The sequence below is a fragment of the Nicotiana sylvestris genome, chromosome 10 (genome assembly GCF_000393655.2).
Source record: "Nicotiana sylvestris chromosome 10, ASM39365v2, whole genome shotgun sequence".
NCBI lineage: Eukaryota > Viridiplantae > Streptophyta > Magnoliopsida > Solanales > Solanaceae > Nicotiana > Nicotiana sylvestris.
In genome coordinates this window covers 163858051-163873289 of record NC_091066.1, presented here as the reverse complement: position 1 = coordinate 163873289, position 15239 = coordinate 163858051, and the positions used below count along the sequence as shown (strand labels likewise).

Sequence of the window (15239 nt, the reverse complement as noted above, 5' to 3'; positions counted from 1 at the left end):
TCTTTTTTGCCCTTTCTTTTTTAAGGTCAAATTGATTCATGTATTATCTTAAATTGACAAATTCACCTTGTGATAAATTTTTGGTCTAATATTTTACGTCAACCATTAGAAAAAAATTTATTTTTGATGTAAAATCGAAACGGAAAGTAATTTTAAACTATAGTAAAAAGTTAAGGGATAAATTCTAAATTATTTTTCTTGAAATTTTTTGATGCGTGGAGTCTACTCATTTTATGTTGGAGCTACCTAATAGCAAGGACAAATATAAGATAATTTGCTTGGACAAAGATATGAACGTATAAAAGTATAATGGAGAGCAAAATTGAACAATTTCGAATAGTATATGGACTAGTTTTGACCTTTTCCCTTTTGTGAGTCTATTTCTCTCTTGGTATATTTTTTTTTAAAGAAAAAAAAAGATTCTTTTTTTTTTAAATTGCCTTTTGATAGAACACATTACGTTTTAACTTTTAAGACATGTAAACCCAGTAGAACTTGTGTATTTTGTAGAAAACTTATCCAATAAGCATAAAAACTGTTCCAGAATTTCAACTTTATGGGTTCCAGATTTTTTGAACGTCGAATTTAAATGTTAATAATTGGGTTCTAAATTTAATATTTGTACATAATTAATAAATTTCTTAACACAAATACATTATTTGAGCAAAAGCTATTAGGTTCGGCCAAACCTGTAACCGGGCGTCTAGCTTCGCCTCTAAATATGCAGTATTATTAAACTAAAAACATCAGACTTAGTTTGTTCGATTAGTTGATATAATTAGAATCTATATAGGAAGTAACAACAACAACAACAACCCAGTATAATCCCACTTAGTGGGATCTGGGGAGGATAGTGTGTACGCAGACCTTACCCCTACCCTGGGGTAGAGAGGCTATTTCCAAATAGACCCCCGGCATCCTTTCCCCCAAGAACTTCCTACCTTGCTCTTGGGGAGACTCGAACTCACAACCTTTTGGTTGGAAGTGGAGGTTGCTTACTATCAGCCCAACCCCTCTGCTTTCTGATAAATTTTTGGCTAGTTACAATATTTAGTTTAGATACTTCAGTGTAATAAATCATTAGTTCAAATACCATCTGTGAAATTTACCACAGAAAGTACCAACCACACTAAAGAAGAACCAAGTCTGCTATTAGTCTCTGCAGGGAGATTCTGGCCTTACCAAATTGCTAAAAGATTGGGGGGAAAAGGAACTTATGAACTTTCTTCATTTACAAAAACAACCAAAAAAAAAATATTTACTTGATAATCATCAGTATACAACAACAAACAAAATGATTTCCGACAAGTGGGGTCTGGGGAGGGTAAGATGTACGCAACCTTACCCCTACCGTGGAAGGGCGGAGAGGTTGTAAAACTAAGAATGTAGCTTATTACTAGAGTAAATGGTCTTAGAATGTGGTGTCTGATGCTTTGGCAAAACAGCAGCAAATATAACCATGCCACTGAGGAGAGCTAAACTGAGTCCCATACCATTGACGATCATCGACTCTGTGCAACGTTTCTGCACAGCTCCTTTTGTTTGTAAGAAGGTTAACTTCTCGAGAAGTCCTGTTTCTGCTGTTGCCACTGCTAAGCCATATGTATAAAGGCCGAGGAACACATGCCAAGGAAGAATGCGTATTCTTGTCATTCGTACTTCTCCTCTGTGCCAAAAGCTTAAGAAGCCCATCAACCACTGCAATAACATGAAACACCTTTACATACAATCAACCTTCTTTAGTTCTTTTCCAAACACAAAGGTACATTACAAATTATCATATCGCAATCATATTCCAAACGGAAAGGATTATGTTTGTCAATTGAATCACTAGTTCTTAAGCATATCAAACTTTCAATCAATTTCTCTCAATGAGAAATCATCTGTTCTGCATTCTTAATTAGTGCAAAAACAGCCCGAATTCCACTTTACTTCATGTTGGACAATTACTTTACAGTCTCACTGAGCAAAAAATTAGTTTGTAGGAGTTGGATTTGGCTAGATAAAGGTGAAACTAGAACAATAAGTGTAGCAATCTATTTTAACTCCAGAGTCCAGAGTAGCAAAAAGATGCAAATGCCAGGAAGATATGAGCTAAATTTGTTATAGTCTTGTCCACTCAAACAGGTGCAGAAGTTAGTTCGCCAAGCTGGAACATTAAAAAGGATCCAAGTTTTAGATTATTACACTAATCCGAGGCGGAGTCAGGAGTTGAAAGTTATGAGTTTGAGATTCTAGTCAATTTAAGTTACTGAGTTCTAAATTAATAATTATACATATTCAGTTCATATCTTAAGACAACCAGAGGTGGACCAAAGCTACTGGCCAGTTAGGCCAAACTCGTATGCTAGCTACACCCCTGATACTAATGCCGTTATACAGTGAGGTCTCTAGTCAAGTTCTTTTTTGGTCCTATACTTCCACATAAAGAACAAGCACAGCTGAGAGGATCCACCTCGGATTGAGTGAGGTCAACTGAACCCACAGAATGTTTGAAGTTCTGTATTGTATAAGCAAACATGAACAATTTAGATTTCTCTAAACTACTATAATATGAAGTGAAAAGAGAGTACAAAAGAAGATACTCTTATCCTTTAAAAGGCAGAAACAGTAATAAATAGATGATATTTTGACATTCTTAGAAAAAGAAGGCAACTTTCAGAATCAGTTGCCAGATTTACTTTCCCCAGAAATTGCATTATTGACCTTAACACATTTTTTCTATAATTCAAAGAATTTGCTAATATAAGAAAGATGAGGAAACACAATGTGCAGAAGAAATACCTGAGCCCCAAATAGGGAAACACAAAAGAGACCCATCCAAGAGTGCAAACTATAGAAATTAGCCACAATCCCATCTCTGCTATGGAATTTTGTCCATATCCCAAAAATCCCACAAGCCAAGGCCAGCCCTTGCAAACACAAATGCACTGATTTCTTCAAATTTCTTGAACCTGGCAACCATCTATGCACCAATATGGCTACAATAAAAAAAAAATCAAAAATATAAAGAAAAAAAAAACCCCACTTCCCAACATCATTTCTGCTAAAATTTAAATTATATACATTAATATTTTAATTAAATTTAACACTATTAGGTCATTTCTTTGCGTATCATAATAGATAACCTACATTATTTTCAAGATTATAAATCCTACTTTTTACTGTGGATTACCAAGGGCGGAGGTAGAGTTTGGCAGCAGTGCGACGCGGAGCAAAAGTTTATGTGTAAAAATTCATTAAAATTACAACAAATAGTAGGTCTAAACACATAATTTTAAAAATATAACGGGTTCAATGCTAAAAACCTTAAAAGTTGAACCTATAAAATCTAAATCCTAGATTCGGCTCTGGCTCTGTGGATTACCACAGTGTAAAAAGAAGTTAAACTCACCTTCTCCACTTATAAGAATGAAGCCAATTACCATTAATAATGGATGAAGCACCTGCAAATTAAAACCAAACAACATAACTTTAAAATATAAAAAAACCAGCAAGTTTTAGTTCAAATGGTACAACATTACAAAGCTAAGGTACAAAAGAGCTCAGTACTTACAGCATAAATAAGGTCTTCTTTAGAAGAAGAATGAGGGTAAAAGCTAGTCTTGAAGTGAAGAGCCCAAGTAAGAACAAGAAGGGCAACAATGGAACCTGAAAATCTTGCTAAGACAAGTAAAGAAAATGGTGAAAGTGATAGTGAAATCTCTGCAGCAGCCATGGCTCAGTGCTAGAGCTCACTGTGAAAGTAGTACTAGTGTTTTGTTATTTGCACTAAGCTACCGACACTATTTTCTTACTTTTGGATAAAGCAATGCAACGCTTAGAAATGATGATCAAAGCACTGTCTTCAGTTACTCAATATTGAATTGTTTGTATGTTAATAATTGCACTGTGCTTTAGTTATAAAGTAAGTATTAAATAAGAATAGGATAATTTAGGAGTAACAGCATAGGACCTAATGGTCATGTTATCTATATTACACCAGTTGGGGTCTCCTCACACCCTACATGAACAGGGAATATCTTATAAATTGGGCTACCATTTTTTGAGAGTGTGGAGCATTTAGCGGTAGGGGCGAATTTATTCCTGCCGAAGCGGTGTCACGCGACACCGCTTCGTTCGAAAATTTTACTAAATATATATATATTAATACTGTACGAAAACAGATAAGTAGGAAAAATGACACTACTTGTCATAAATTGTGTCTTGTTGTGTTGGTAATGTGCTTGCTTTTTCTCTAAGAGGTCAAAGGTTCAAACCTCAACTAGGACATTTTTCTTTACCAAATATTTGAGAGGGCCTCTGTAGTAAAAATTGTGATGAAATAGAATTGAACACCTTTTCTAACTTAAGACTCAACAAAATCAGACTAAGGTTATTTTTTGTCTAAAAGTATGATAATCAAAGTTATACTCCAGTTCTTTTATAAATTTCGACACCGCTTACAAAATTTTCTGCGTACGCCCAGCGGGGACCAAATCATGTCACTAAAAATAATGGCGATATAAGGATTTTTTACTTAAAAAAATTAAAATATATAAAATTAAATATACAAAAAAATGAAGAAAATTCAACATTTATTATATTTCTATAGAAAATAATTTTGATCTTAAATATAATTTTTATGACAAAGAAATTAAATTTGAGTGAACCCCTGTGCCCACGTAGCTTCACTCCTAACTACAAGGAGGTTGACATCACAAGCGTTAGTCCAAATTATATTAATTTTTCTACCCATTTTAGGCCTTAATTCAATCATGTATTGACCTTCTTTTTTTTCGGTTCTTTTTCCTTTTCTTTTTTCCCCTAATATTATTGAGTTTATGTATGTGGTCACCTTGTTTTATAGGGCATACTTTAGATGATTACTTCTTATATTTGGTTGTTAAAATTGCTAAAAGATTTATTTCTCAAAACAATAATTATTATTATACATTAAACAGAACAAAGGAAAAAGGTCCTATGTTATCCATAAGCTATAAACTTTAGCTTAACTTTATTATCCATTAGAATTTAGAGCTATCAATAATACTATAGTGGTTACCTTTTCTATCAGCCATTTTTTGACGAACCTCCACCTGGCTCTTGATTGGGACAACTCGTACAGGCTCAAATATCACCACATGTCTTTTAGGCATATTAATAATTAAGTAATCTTTAGTACTCCCTCCGTTTCAATTTATGTGAACCTATTTCCTTTTTAGTCTGTGCCAAAAAGAATGACTTATTTCCTTATTTGGAAACAATTTACTCTTACAGAATGATTTATAGCCACACAAAATATATGTGCTTCATTTTACACCATAAGATCAAAAGTCTTCTCTCTTTTCTTAAACTTCGTGCCCAGTCAAATGGGTTCACATAAATTGAAACGGAGGGAGTAATAATTTGCTACTTCTGACACCGAGTATCAAATCCGCCTTCCAATTGAATCACATTTCGTCGGAAAATTTTATTTTGTGTCTCATACAACTGACATCAGTTGTATGAGGTATCTTTTTTGTCTTACAATTTTGTGGACCCGGATTTTTGTGAACCCAGAAGTGTAAGATTGGGGTCCACAAATTTGTGAGACAAAAAGGAGCCGCATACAACTAGTGTCAGTTATATAAGACACAAAATAAAACTTCTTCATTTTGTCAAACTTTTTTTTTCACTTTTTTTATTCTCATTCCCTTAGATTTATTGCTCTTTGATGACTCAAACTCATAATTCTGGGGTCATAGGTGAAGGGCCGGCTAGGATTGTGCATTTGGAGCGGATATCCAAAATCCTAATCGATCCGCTCAATTTCGGATTTTGGATATTTGGATCGGATTCGGATTTGATTTATTAAAATTTTGAATTTTCAGATTGGATTCGGATTTGTATAGTTTGAACCTGATCCGATCTGACATCCGAATTTATTAGGGGAAGTATAAATACTAATTTTATTTTTAGGGTTAGGTATAATCTTATTTCATTCTCGTTCTCTTCTCTCATTCTCTCAAAGTCCACCCAGAGACTGCTGCTCATTTCTAGAGACAGCTACTCCTGCTCGTCGCTTCCTCTGTCTCTTCTCTTTCTAAACATCAATGGCTTCTTCTTCTTCTTTCTTGAGTTTCTTCTTGTTGTTTTCTTCTTTCTTTCTCTTATATTTTGAACTATGTGTAGCACAGACAGTGCCAGCAACATACATGTTTGGTGACTCCCTTGTAGACGTTGTAAATAACAACCATTTTGGTACAATTATTAAAGCTAATTTCCCTTACAATGGTGTTGATTATCTTGGTGGAAAATCTACCGGAAGATTTTGTTAGTAAACTGTATTTGTAAAATAATTCTGAAAAATATAAATGAACATAAACAGAAATGAACAACGAAATAACAAAAAAACAATTCGAGCCCACTGAATTCACAGTGTTTCCTTAAGGAATTTAATCCCCCTCCTAGTACCCAAGGTTGTGGATTATTTCCTCCCAGGATAGAACGAATTTCACAATGGTATAGTGGTACTTCAAACCCCAGTGTTTCAGCAAACACAAAGTTCGGTAGCAAATCACACTTACTGTTGCTTTGTTTGAGGATTAAACTATGCAGAAGAAGGAGAAAAAACTCAGAAAATCGTATGGAAATTCTGAGCAGAATAGTCTTGTATTTATAGCCAAAGTTGGGTTGAAATTTGAAGAGGTGCAACTATTCAGAGTGGTTGTTTATGCAAAATGGTCACAGCATAAATGTCATAACATAAATGGCTATTTACTCAACAATAAAGAGGGAAAATTGAAGAGGGTAGTTAATTTTCTGTTACCAAAACAGAAAAACGGATTGGATTTAATATTAATATTCTGTTATTAAAACAAATATTTAATAACATTTCTATTAATATTTTACTATTAACAAATAAATTAGGTCCAAAAAATTAATCAATCAATCGATCATTTGACTCAATCCGAAGCCGAAGCCGAGTCGAGCGAGCGACGACGACTGCGCGAGGCTTGCCTTCTTCTTAACTCTTTAAGAGCTAGAAGAAGATAAATTGTTTATATACCTATAAAAAAACTCTTTCTCTTCCAATATGAGACGATGTCCTTTTGCCAAGGGGAAACCTTAAAATTTCACTCAAAAATTTCATTTTCCTCCATTTCCCATTCACCCTCTTTTAAGTATTTAATATACTTAAATACATAAAAACCCAACAATCCCCCACATGAATGGGGAATGGCTATATCGCAGAAGTATGCATGAAAAACTGTGTGATTCGCAAGCAAGGATTAATTGCATCTGGATAAGGAGGTTTCCCTTTGAACTTTTCGTAGTGAACTTCTGTCGGATATACTCGATCAATCAGTAGATTTGATATCTTTGAACCGTCGAACTTTGGTATATACCTAGACAACCATAAATCACACAACCAACCCTTAACTGTCTTTGATTCTCATTGTTGTGTTCGTTTCAGCCATGAATACCGCCTGGTTTCCTTGAACCTAGATCTTAGGATCTCCAGTCTTCTAGGTTGAGTTACTGTCACTATGACTTGTTCTCGGCCACAGTCACATTTCCCTTGATGATTTCTCAACTGCCTCTTTAGTTAGGCCTTTTGTAAGTGGTGTCGCACCTCCTTTTTACCGCGCCCGCGGGGCGCGTGGGGAGTTTTCTCCAATTAAAGGACAGTCGAAACGGGATTTATTTAATTATTTAAGAGTCGCCACCTGGGAATTTTAAGGCGTCCCAAGTCACCAATTTCAATCCCTGAATCGAGGAGAATATGACTCTGTTTATTATTCTGCGAACCAGAAATCCTGAGTAAGGAATTCTGTTAATCCGGAAGAAGGTGTTAGGCATTTCCGAATTCCGTGGTTCTAGCACGGTCGCTTAACTGTTTTTATTATTGGCTTAATTATCTTGATTTTATTAAATATATTGATGTTACATGATTTTACTACCGCTTATACTTATTGTGATTGAAGACCCTTCTTTGAATCGAATTACGCGTACGTATATTCGTGTTATAAATTTAAAAATGCGGAATTGTGTCACGCGTACGTGTACACGATAACTTTTGGTAAGATATTTATTAAACAATCATTTTTCGAAATTGTGTCGAATCAAGAATATTTGTTTTTTCTTAAATAGTGAACCGTACATCTCGGGTTTTTATGAAATTGATTTAACGCCTTTGGAAAAATCCTTTTATTAAATATTCGCTCGAAATTGCGCGTACGCATAATCCGAATTTTTTGCTTTTAAAAATATAATCAGGGTACGCGAACGTATCCCTAATTGCGCAAAATATTTGTAATGATATTAGGGATTTTTCCACAAATTGTTTATTATATTATGAGAAATCTTCATTTAAGATACCCTTTAATTCTTGAAAAAGAATTCACAATTTATTGAATGTTGCCCGTTGATTATAATTTCCGCATATAACATGTTCATCCAAGACTATTCAAATTCAAAATAAAGAATAAGAACATGATTAATACTATTCTTCACAAATACAACATATATATCTACATGCCCAATAATGAATTGTATATGAAACTAAAAATGATTTATAAAGGGAAGAATATATATTATTTTTTTCAAGAAACTTTTATTATTTCTATTTAGTGCAAGTCCTATTTCTAATTGTTGTTGATAAAAGTGTTGCAATTTGTATATCTCATCTTATTCTCATATACTTGCTTTTAATCTAATAGGCCTAATTATTTATTTAGGATGGTAAATAGGCATCAAATTGATAATAAAGGGAATTATTGTACAAATTAATTAACAACATTGCCTTACATGCCGCCTATTTGTATGTCTTGAAACATTCGTAGCACTTTAACATCGTAATGAGCCATAACAACTCAACTCACTATCCACTAATGGTTCTATAAATACCTGTTATCATACCACATAAGAACGTACAACTTATATCATTCCATCCATAACTAAATCAAGTATAAGAATAAACTAGCAATATGGTTTTGATATTTTCACTCTATTCTAACAACGCCACAAGGCCTAGTAAATGGCCAATCTTTATGTCATGTTTCTTACCTTGACAGTTCAAATATGATTAAACTAATGAGATGAAGGGCTAACATTATTACAAAGCTTTATACGAACTTTCAAAGTAAGACAATTAGCTCATAGCTATCAAATTGAATTCACTACTAATTAACTAACATGAAACAAAAAATGAAATTTAAACTGATGAACTTGGACAAATGGAAAATAGAATTTCAATTCAAGCTTCATTGATGAGTCATGTTGAATCTCTTTCCAACTTAAAATTTAAAAGACATGTACCTGAAAATGAAGGTAGAAGGAGTAAATTTCAGCAGTTGCAGCAGTAACAAAATTAGCAGAATATACCAATAACACAGCAAGTCTGAACAAGACCCGTTAACCCAGATGAACAGTGACAGAGACTTGAGAAAAATTTCAGATTTGGACTGAACAATATTCACAAGCAAACAACGGACAGATTCTAGAAAGATAACATTTCAGATTTCAGTTTCTTTCCTCTTCCTGTTTCAGATTCCTATTCCACATTTCTTTCTTTCTGTTTATCACAAATGTGTATGTATTTCTGTGTATATTTCCTAATGTTTTGAAAATCAGCCTCTCTTAAACAGATAACCTGAAGAAAAACAAAACTGCCTTTCTAAATCAGATTGTTCCTCCTCTTAAAATCTACCCAAAATCTCAGTTTTCTTTGTTCTAATCTCTCTGAAAACTGAACTTTAAAATTTCTGTCTGAAAACTGATTTCTCTCTCTCTGAAAACTCTTAAAATCTGTCTAAATTCTGTTCTGAAATCTCTCCAAAAAACTCTTAAACTCTCTTCAAGTTTTCTCAAAAACTCCTCCCCAAATCAGTCCCCATTCCCCTCTATCTTATACAGGTCTGTCCCCCCCTTTTTAAGTGCTGCCCGGACCCCCTTTTATCTTTTAAAAACAGAAAAAATTCCATTAAAATCTGCCTTTACTACTTTAAATCCCATCAAGTTAACTTTTTCCTGATTTCTAGCAGCCCATTATCCCTTGTTCCCCATTAGTATCATTAACTAATAGCCATTAACATACCACTTTCAGCCCTCTATTATATCATATTACCTCACTGTTTCATTACCAGTAGTACCCCTGAAAACCTACTGTTATTACTGAAAAATCAGAACCCACTGTAAAACAGATTCTATAATCTGTATAAACTTAATTATCCTTCTGATTTACAGCTATAACCAATCCTATGATTTTGAGACAGTATATCACATTTCTAATAACTGATTGACAAGAACTGAATTTAAACAGGGGATTCTCAACTGAACACTGAATAAAACACCCTTAACATTACACAGAACATGCAGGATTATTTCAACTGAAATTCAAAACTGAACTAAAAGCAAACAAATACAGGAGCATTGTCAATATACTGACAATGCCCTGTTCAGAAAACAATATATACATACCATTGACAAACTTTCTGAATTATTAAAAGAGAATCAATTAATTGGGAAGAACTAATTGACTGAGTTCAATGACAATAAACAATTCCAAACGGATAAACAGGGTATTACAAACAGCATTAATGGCAATAAGAATTTACAAAACAACTAATCGACGAACTTAATCGAGTCGATTACACATATTATGACCATTCGTAAACAACAGAAACAATAGTATGATTCTGATCCAATAGACGAGTATGAGACAGTATAACAGAATTGACTAAAAAAATATGAAAAATTAAACAGACTAATGAAAACAAAATAGAATACTCATAGAATGCTCATAAGAAACAGAAATTACCTCTGAACCTTTAAATTCAAATGAACTCAACTCGACTTGGATTTGGACTTTGTTTGAAATCAAACAGACCTTAGTCGAGGTATTTTCCACTGAAAATACTTCGACTAAGGTCGATTAAACCTCAATCTTTATTCAATCTGGACAGAATCCAAAAGTTTGGTATTTTAGGGTTCTTGAAAGTTCGATTTGGGACTTACTCATTTCTGGTTAGATTCGAGGGAAACCAAAGATGTTCTAGGCACGAGGGAGGTCAGGGGGTAACTGGTGTGGGTTTGAAGTAGGTTGGGATAAGGTCAGGTTGTACTCGAATCTTCAAATGAAGATTCGAGTAGTTCCAGTATGATTCGAACCATGCAACTAACAGATCCATGATGAGGGTATCTAGGGGAAGTTGTGGTGTTATTTTGGAAGCCATCGGAGAAGATCAGGTTTTCAGGCCAACCTTCGATTTAAGATTCGAAGGGTTGGGGCCTGATTCGAAGGAAACTAAGGTCATATTCGTGTAGAGGATGTTTAGGGGGTCTTAGGGTGTTATTTTGGTGACCGGCGGCGTTGATGCCGCCGGGTTTCGGGCTTTGGGGTCTTAGGGCGGCTAGGGTTAGGTGGGAGGGTCTGAGGAAGATGATGAACAGTGAGAGGAGGAGGGGTGTTCAGTTAGGGGTCGGGGTAGGGCTTGGGACTTATATAGGGGTGGGGTGGATTGATGCTATCCGTCCGATCAAGTAAGATGAAGGGCCAGGATCAATCCACTAATCCAAACGACGTCGTTTGGTTTAACGTTGGGGTCGGACTGAGTCGGGTCACTGGATCGGGTTACGGGTTACGGGTAAAGGTGATGAAATCGCGTCCGTTGGTTGGATTTGATCCAATGGTCCTTGATAAATGTGGCCAAACGTCGTCGTTTGGTCTTGGCTTTGGACTGGACCGGACTTGGGCTGCCTGGATTGGACTAAAGGGGTAATTTGGCTTGGGCCTGGATTTAAATCCAGGTCCGATTTTTATTCCTTTTTCAACTATTTCATTTTTCTAATTTAAATTTCCAATTTTAATTATAAAAATTTTTTAACTTCACAAAAATATATTAATTACTCTATAACAATTATTTAACACATAGACAAAACATCAATCACACAGTGAAATATTTAAAGTAGAACTATCGCATATTTTTGTGATTTTATTTAAATTATCTTTTAAATGCATAATTAAATCCTATATGCATGCAACATGTATTTTATTTTATTTTTTCACTTTATTATGACAATGTAAACACTTACGGACATAACACAAGTATTTAACACTATGCAAATTCAAAAATTACACAGTAAAAGAAATTTATTTTATTTTTTGATTTATTTTGGAGTAGTTTTTCGTAAGGCAAAAATCACGTGCTCACAGCTGCCCCTCTTTGTGCGGAAACTCGAAGAATTTTCGTGCAAAGATAAAGTGAGCGGATACGAGCGATTTTTGCCCGTTCGAATACTCCGTGGGAAGCATTTTTAGAAAGATTTGACCGAACCTCTGCTTCAAAGGTTTCCTACATATCCTTGGCTATAAAGGAATCAGGTCAATGTAGTTCGGGAATTTTGGGTAGCTGGGACTACCGTGGGACTGTGATGTTACTGCTGCTTCGTGCTGTTTTTACTGCTTGCTGACCTCCTTATTACACCTTACTTTAAAGGAAATACAAAAAGCTAAACTAGACTATGGTACATGAATTATAAAAATCTTATCTAGATCATGCCCTTGCGTTTCTTGTTGTCTTGATATCTTGGTGACTCTTGGGCATTTGGCTTATTCCGTATTCCTTTTGGAACTCTTGTTGTTTCTTGCTGGGGATTCTGTTGGACTCCTCTGCTTTATTGATTCTAAGTGTACTCCTTTCTCATATGAGTGGGCTTTTGGTTTCAACACTTCAATTGCATTCCCTCGTTCCTCAGGTAGGTGCCTTGACTGCTTCTTTTCTTTCTCATCCTCATTATCCAGGTGGACGCCTGACTTCTTTTTAACTTCTTTATCCTCGTTCTCCAGGTGGACGCCTGACTTCTCTTTAACTTCTTCATCCTCATTCTCCAGGTGGACGCCTGACTTCTTTAATTCTCATCCTCATTCTCCAGGTGGACGCCTGATCTCTTTTTAACTTCTTTATCCTCGTTCTCCAGGTGGACGCCTGACTTCTTTTTAACTTCTTCATCCTCATTCTCCAGGTGGACGCCTGACTTCTTTAATTCTCATCCTCATTCTCCAGGTGGACGCCTGATCTCTTTTTAACTTCTCATCCTCATTCTCCAGGTGGACGCCTGACTTCTTTTGAACTTCTCATCCTCATTCTCCAGGTGGACGCCTGACTTCTTTAATTCTCATCCTCATTCTCCAGGTGGACGCCTGACTTCTTTAATTCTTCATCCTCATTCTCCAGGTGGACGTCTGACTTCTTTAATTCTTCATCCTCATTCTCCAGGTGGATGCCTGACTTCTTCTTTTCTCATCCTCATTCTCCAGGTGAACGCCTGACTTCTTCAATTCTCATCCTCATTCTCCAGGTGGACGCCTGACTTCTTCTTTTCTTCATCCTCATTATCCAGGTGGACGCCTGACTTCTTTAATTCTCATCCTCATTCTCCAGGTGGACGCCTGACTTCTTCAATTCTTCATCCTCGTTCTCCAGGTGGACGCCTGACTTCTTCAATTCTTCATCCTCATTCTCCAGGTGGACGCCTGACTTCTTCTTTTCTTCATCCTCATTCTCCAGGTGGACGCCTGACTTCTTTAATTCTCATCCTCATTCTCCAAGTGGACGCCTGACTTCTTCAATTCTTCATCCTCGTTCTCCAGGTGGACGCCTGACTTCTTCAATTCTTCATCCTCATTCTCCAGGTGGACGCCTGACTTCTTTAATTCTCATCCTCATTCTCCAGGTGGACGCCTGACTTCTTCTTTTCTCATCCTCATTCTCCAGGTGGACGCCTGACTTCTTTAATTCTCATCCTCATTCTCCAGGTGGACGCCTGACTTCTTCTTTTCTCATCCTCATTCTCCTCTTTGTTGCCTTGGAATGGTTGAAAAGACTGTTTTGTCCTTGTAATTGATCCTTGACTATAGGATTCCCCTCTGTATGTTTTCCTTCAAAACCTTTTAACTGTAATCATATGCCCCTTCTGACTTTGCTGATCCACTTTTGATTTCACCTTTCTTACACCCATATTTTATCTCCCACCTTTCGTGGCTATATTTTGTAACCTTGAATCTTGGTAGTATACCTTGACATTCCTTCTTATTTATTTGGAATAAAACTTATCTCAAAGCTTGGAGAAAGTAAGATTATTAGTAGTGAAATACGCTGATTTTGACAATTATAGAATGAAAAGAAAAATCCAATTTTTGGATGACTGTTGGAAAAGGAATAAAGGACTTATCTGATTGGAATTACTGGCACCAATGATCAGGGTATGTATTTCGGATTAATCAACCCAGTCTTTTAATCAATCTCCTTTCAATTGTCTCAAGGAGTTTTCATCGATAAATTTTCCTCATTTTTCACTTCTTCACTTCCTTTTCGCCTTATGGTGCCTATGAAGGTTTTCACCAATAAGACTCTCTCATTTTACTTTTCTCTCAACTTTCGTCGCCTTATGGTGCCCGTGGGGGTTTTTCACCTATAAGACTCTCATTTTTACTTTCTTTTCTTGTTTGTACCAGAGTGTTATGAACCACTTCATTTGCTTGCCTCAGCATTTTTCTAAGATTGATCGAAAGGTCTTTTTGGTATGGGGTTAGAAATGGAAAAGGTATTTAAAAGCTAAATAGCTTTGGTATGGGTTTAAAATTACAACTCTTGGAATCTTTTCTTATTTCCAATACGATTCCTGCCCCAGTTTCTTGATTTAGGGTCTCTTAATGTTTCTTTTTCGTGCACATTGTGTATGTTGTGCACCCTGTGACCGAGCCGTGAGGCACCTACGTATCATTCTTTGAGGAATCAGGTCAAACGTAGTTCACTAAATAATAATGATGTTTTTTTTTTAATTATTTCATACTTGATTTTTTTTTATTGATTCCAAGAGAGGGTAGGAAAGAAACAAGTATGGCTCAAAGGGAAAGCAAATGGTATAGTGTTTGGATAGCAGAATAAATTGTCTTTGTCATTTCAATCTTCGAAATAGTGCTAAATACAAACATTCAAAAAGTTATGCATAATATCTCTTTACCGCGTCAGAATTGATCGCCATATCTATGCATTTGCCTTCAATATCTGTTAAACATAGTGCACCATTCGATAATACTCTGGTCACAATGAATGGTCCTTGCCAATTCGGAGCAAATTTGCCTTTTGCTTCAACCTGATGTGGAAGAATACGTTTTAGCACATGCTGACCTACTTCAAACTTCCGGGGACGCACCTTTTTGTTGTATGCTCTTTCTATTCTTCTTTGATATAATTGACCATGGCATACTGCGG

At 35.6% G+C, this 15239-nt stretch overlaps 1 protein-coding gene across 2 annotated transcripts; it reads right to left on the bottom strand.

Annotated features, from left to right (window-relative positions):
* Nucleotides 1-1214: 1214 nt before the first annotated feature.
* On the bottom strand, nucleotides 1215-4053 carry LOC104213919 (probable transmembrane ascorbate ferrireductase 4). 2 transcript variants are annotated; one of them, XM_009763482.2, is made up of 4 exons: nucleotides 3557-4053; nucleotides 3395-3446; nucleotides 2785-2981; nucleotides 1215-1698 (listed from the first exon to the last, which is right to left on the bottom strand). In XM_009763482.2, the coding sequence occupies exons 1-4, from the start codon at nucleotides 3716-3718 to the stop codon at nucleotides 1378-1380; spliced, it is 732 nt and encodes a 243-aa protein (XP_009761784.1). In that variant the 5' UTR covers nucleotides 3719-4053; the 3' UTR covers nucleotides 1215-1377. The 2 variants fall into 2 exon arrangements, with proteins under 2 accessions (XP_009761784.1, XP_009761785.1); XM_009763483.2 differs by having other exon boundaries at nucleotides 2785-2912; nucleotides 3557-3890.
* Between the last annotated feature and the right edge of the window lie 11186 nt (nucleotides 4054-15239).

Bases quoted from the DNA above. Each gene is read 5' to 3' on its own strand.
- LOC104213919 (XM_009763482.2), bottom strand. From the start codon at position 3,718: ATGGCTGCTGCAGAGATTTCACTATCACTTTCACCATTTTCTTTACTT. The intron at 3,447-3,556 runs GTAAGTACTGAG...TTTAATTTGCAG, and splicing joins AAGAAGACCTTATTTATGCT to GTGCTTCATCCATTATTAAT. The intron at 2,982-3,394 runs GTGAGTTTAACT...TTTTTATTGTAG, and splicing joins CATTCTTATAAGTGGAGAAG to CCATATTGGTGCATAGATGG.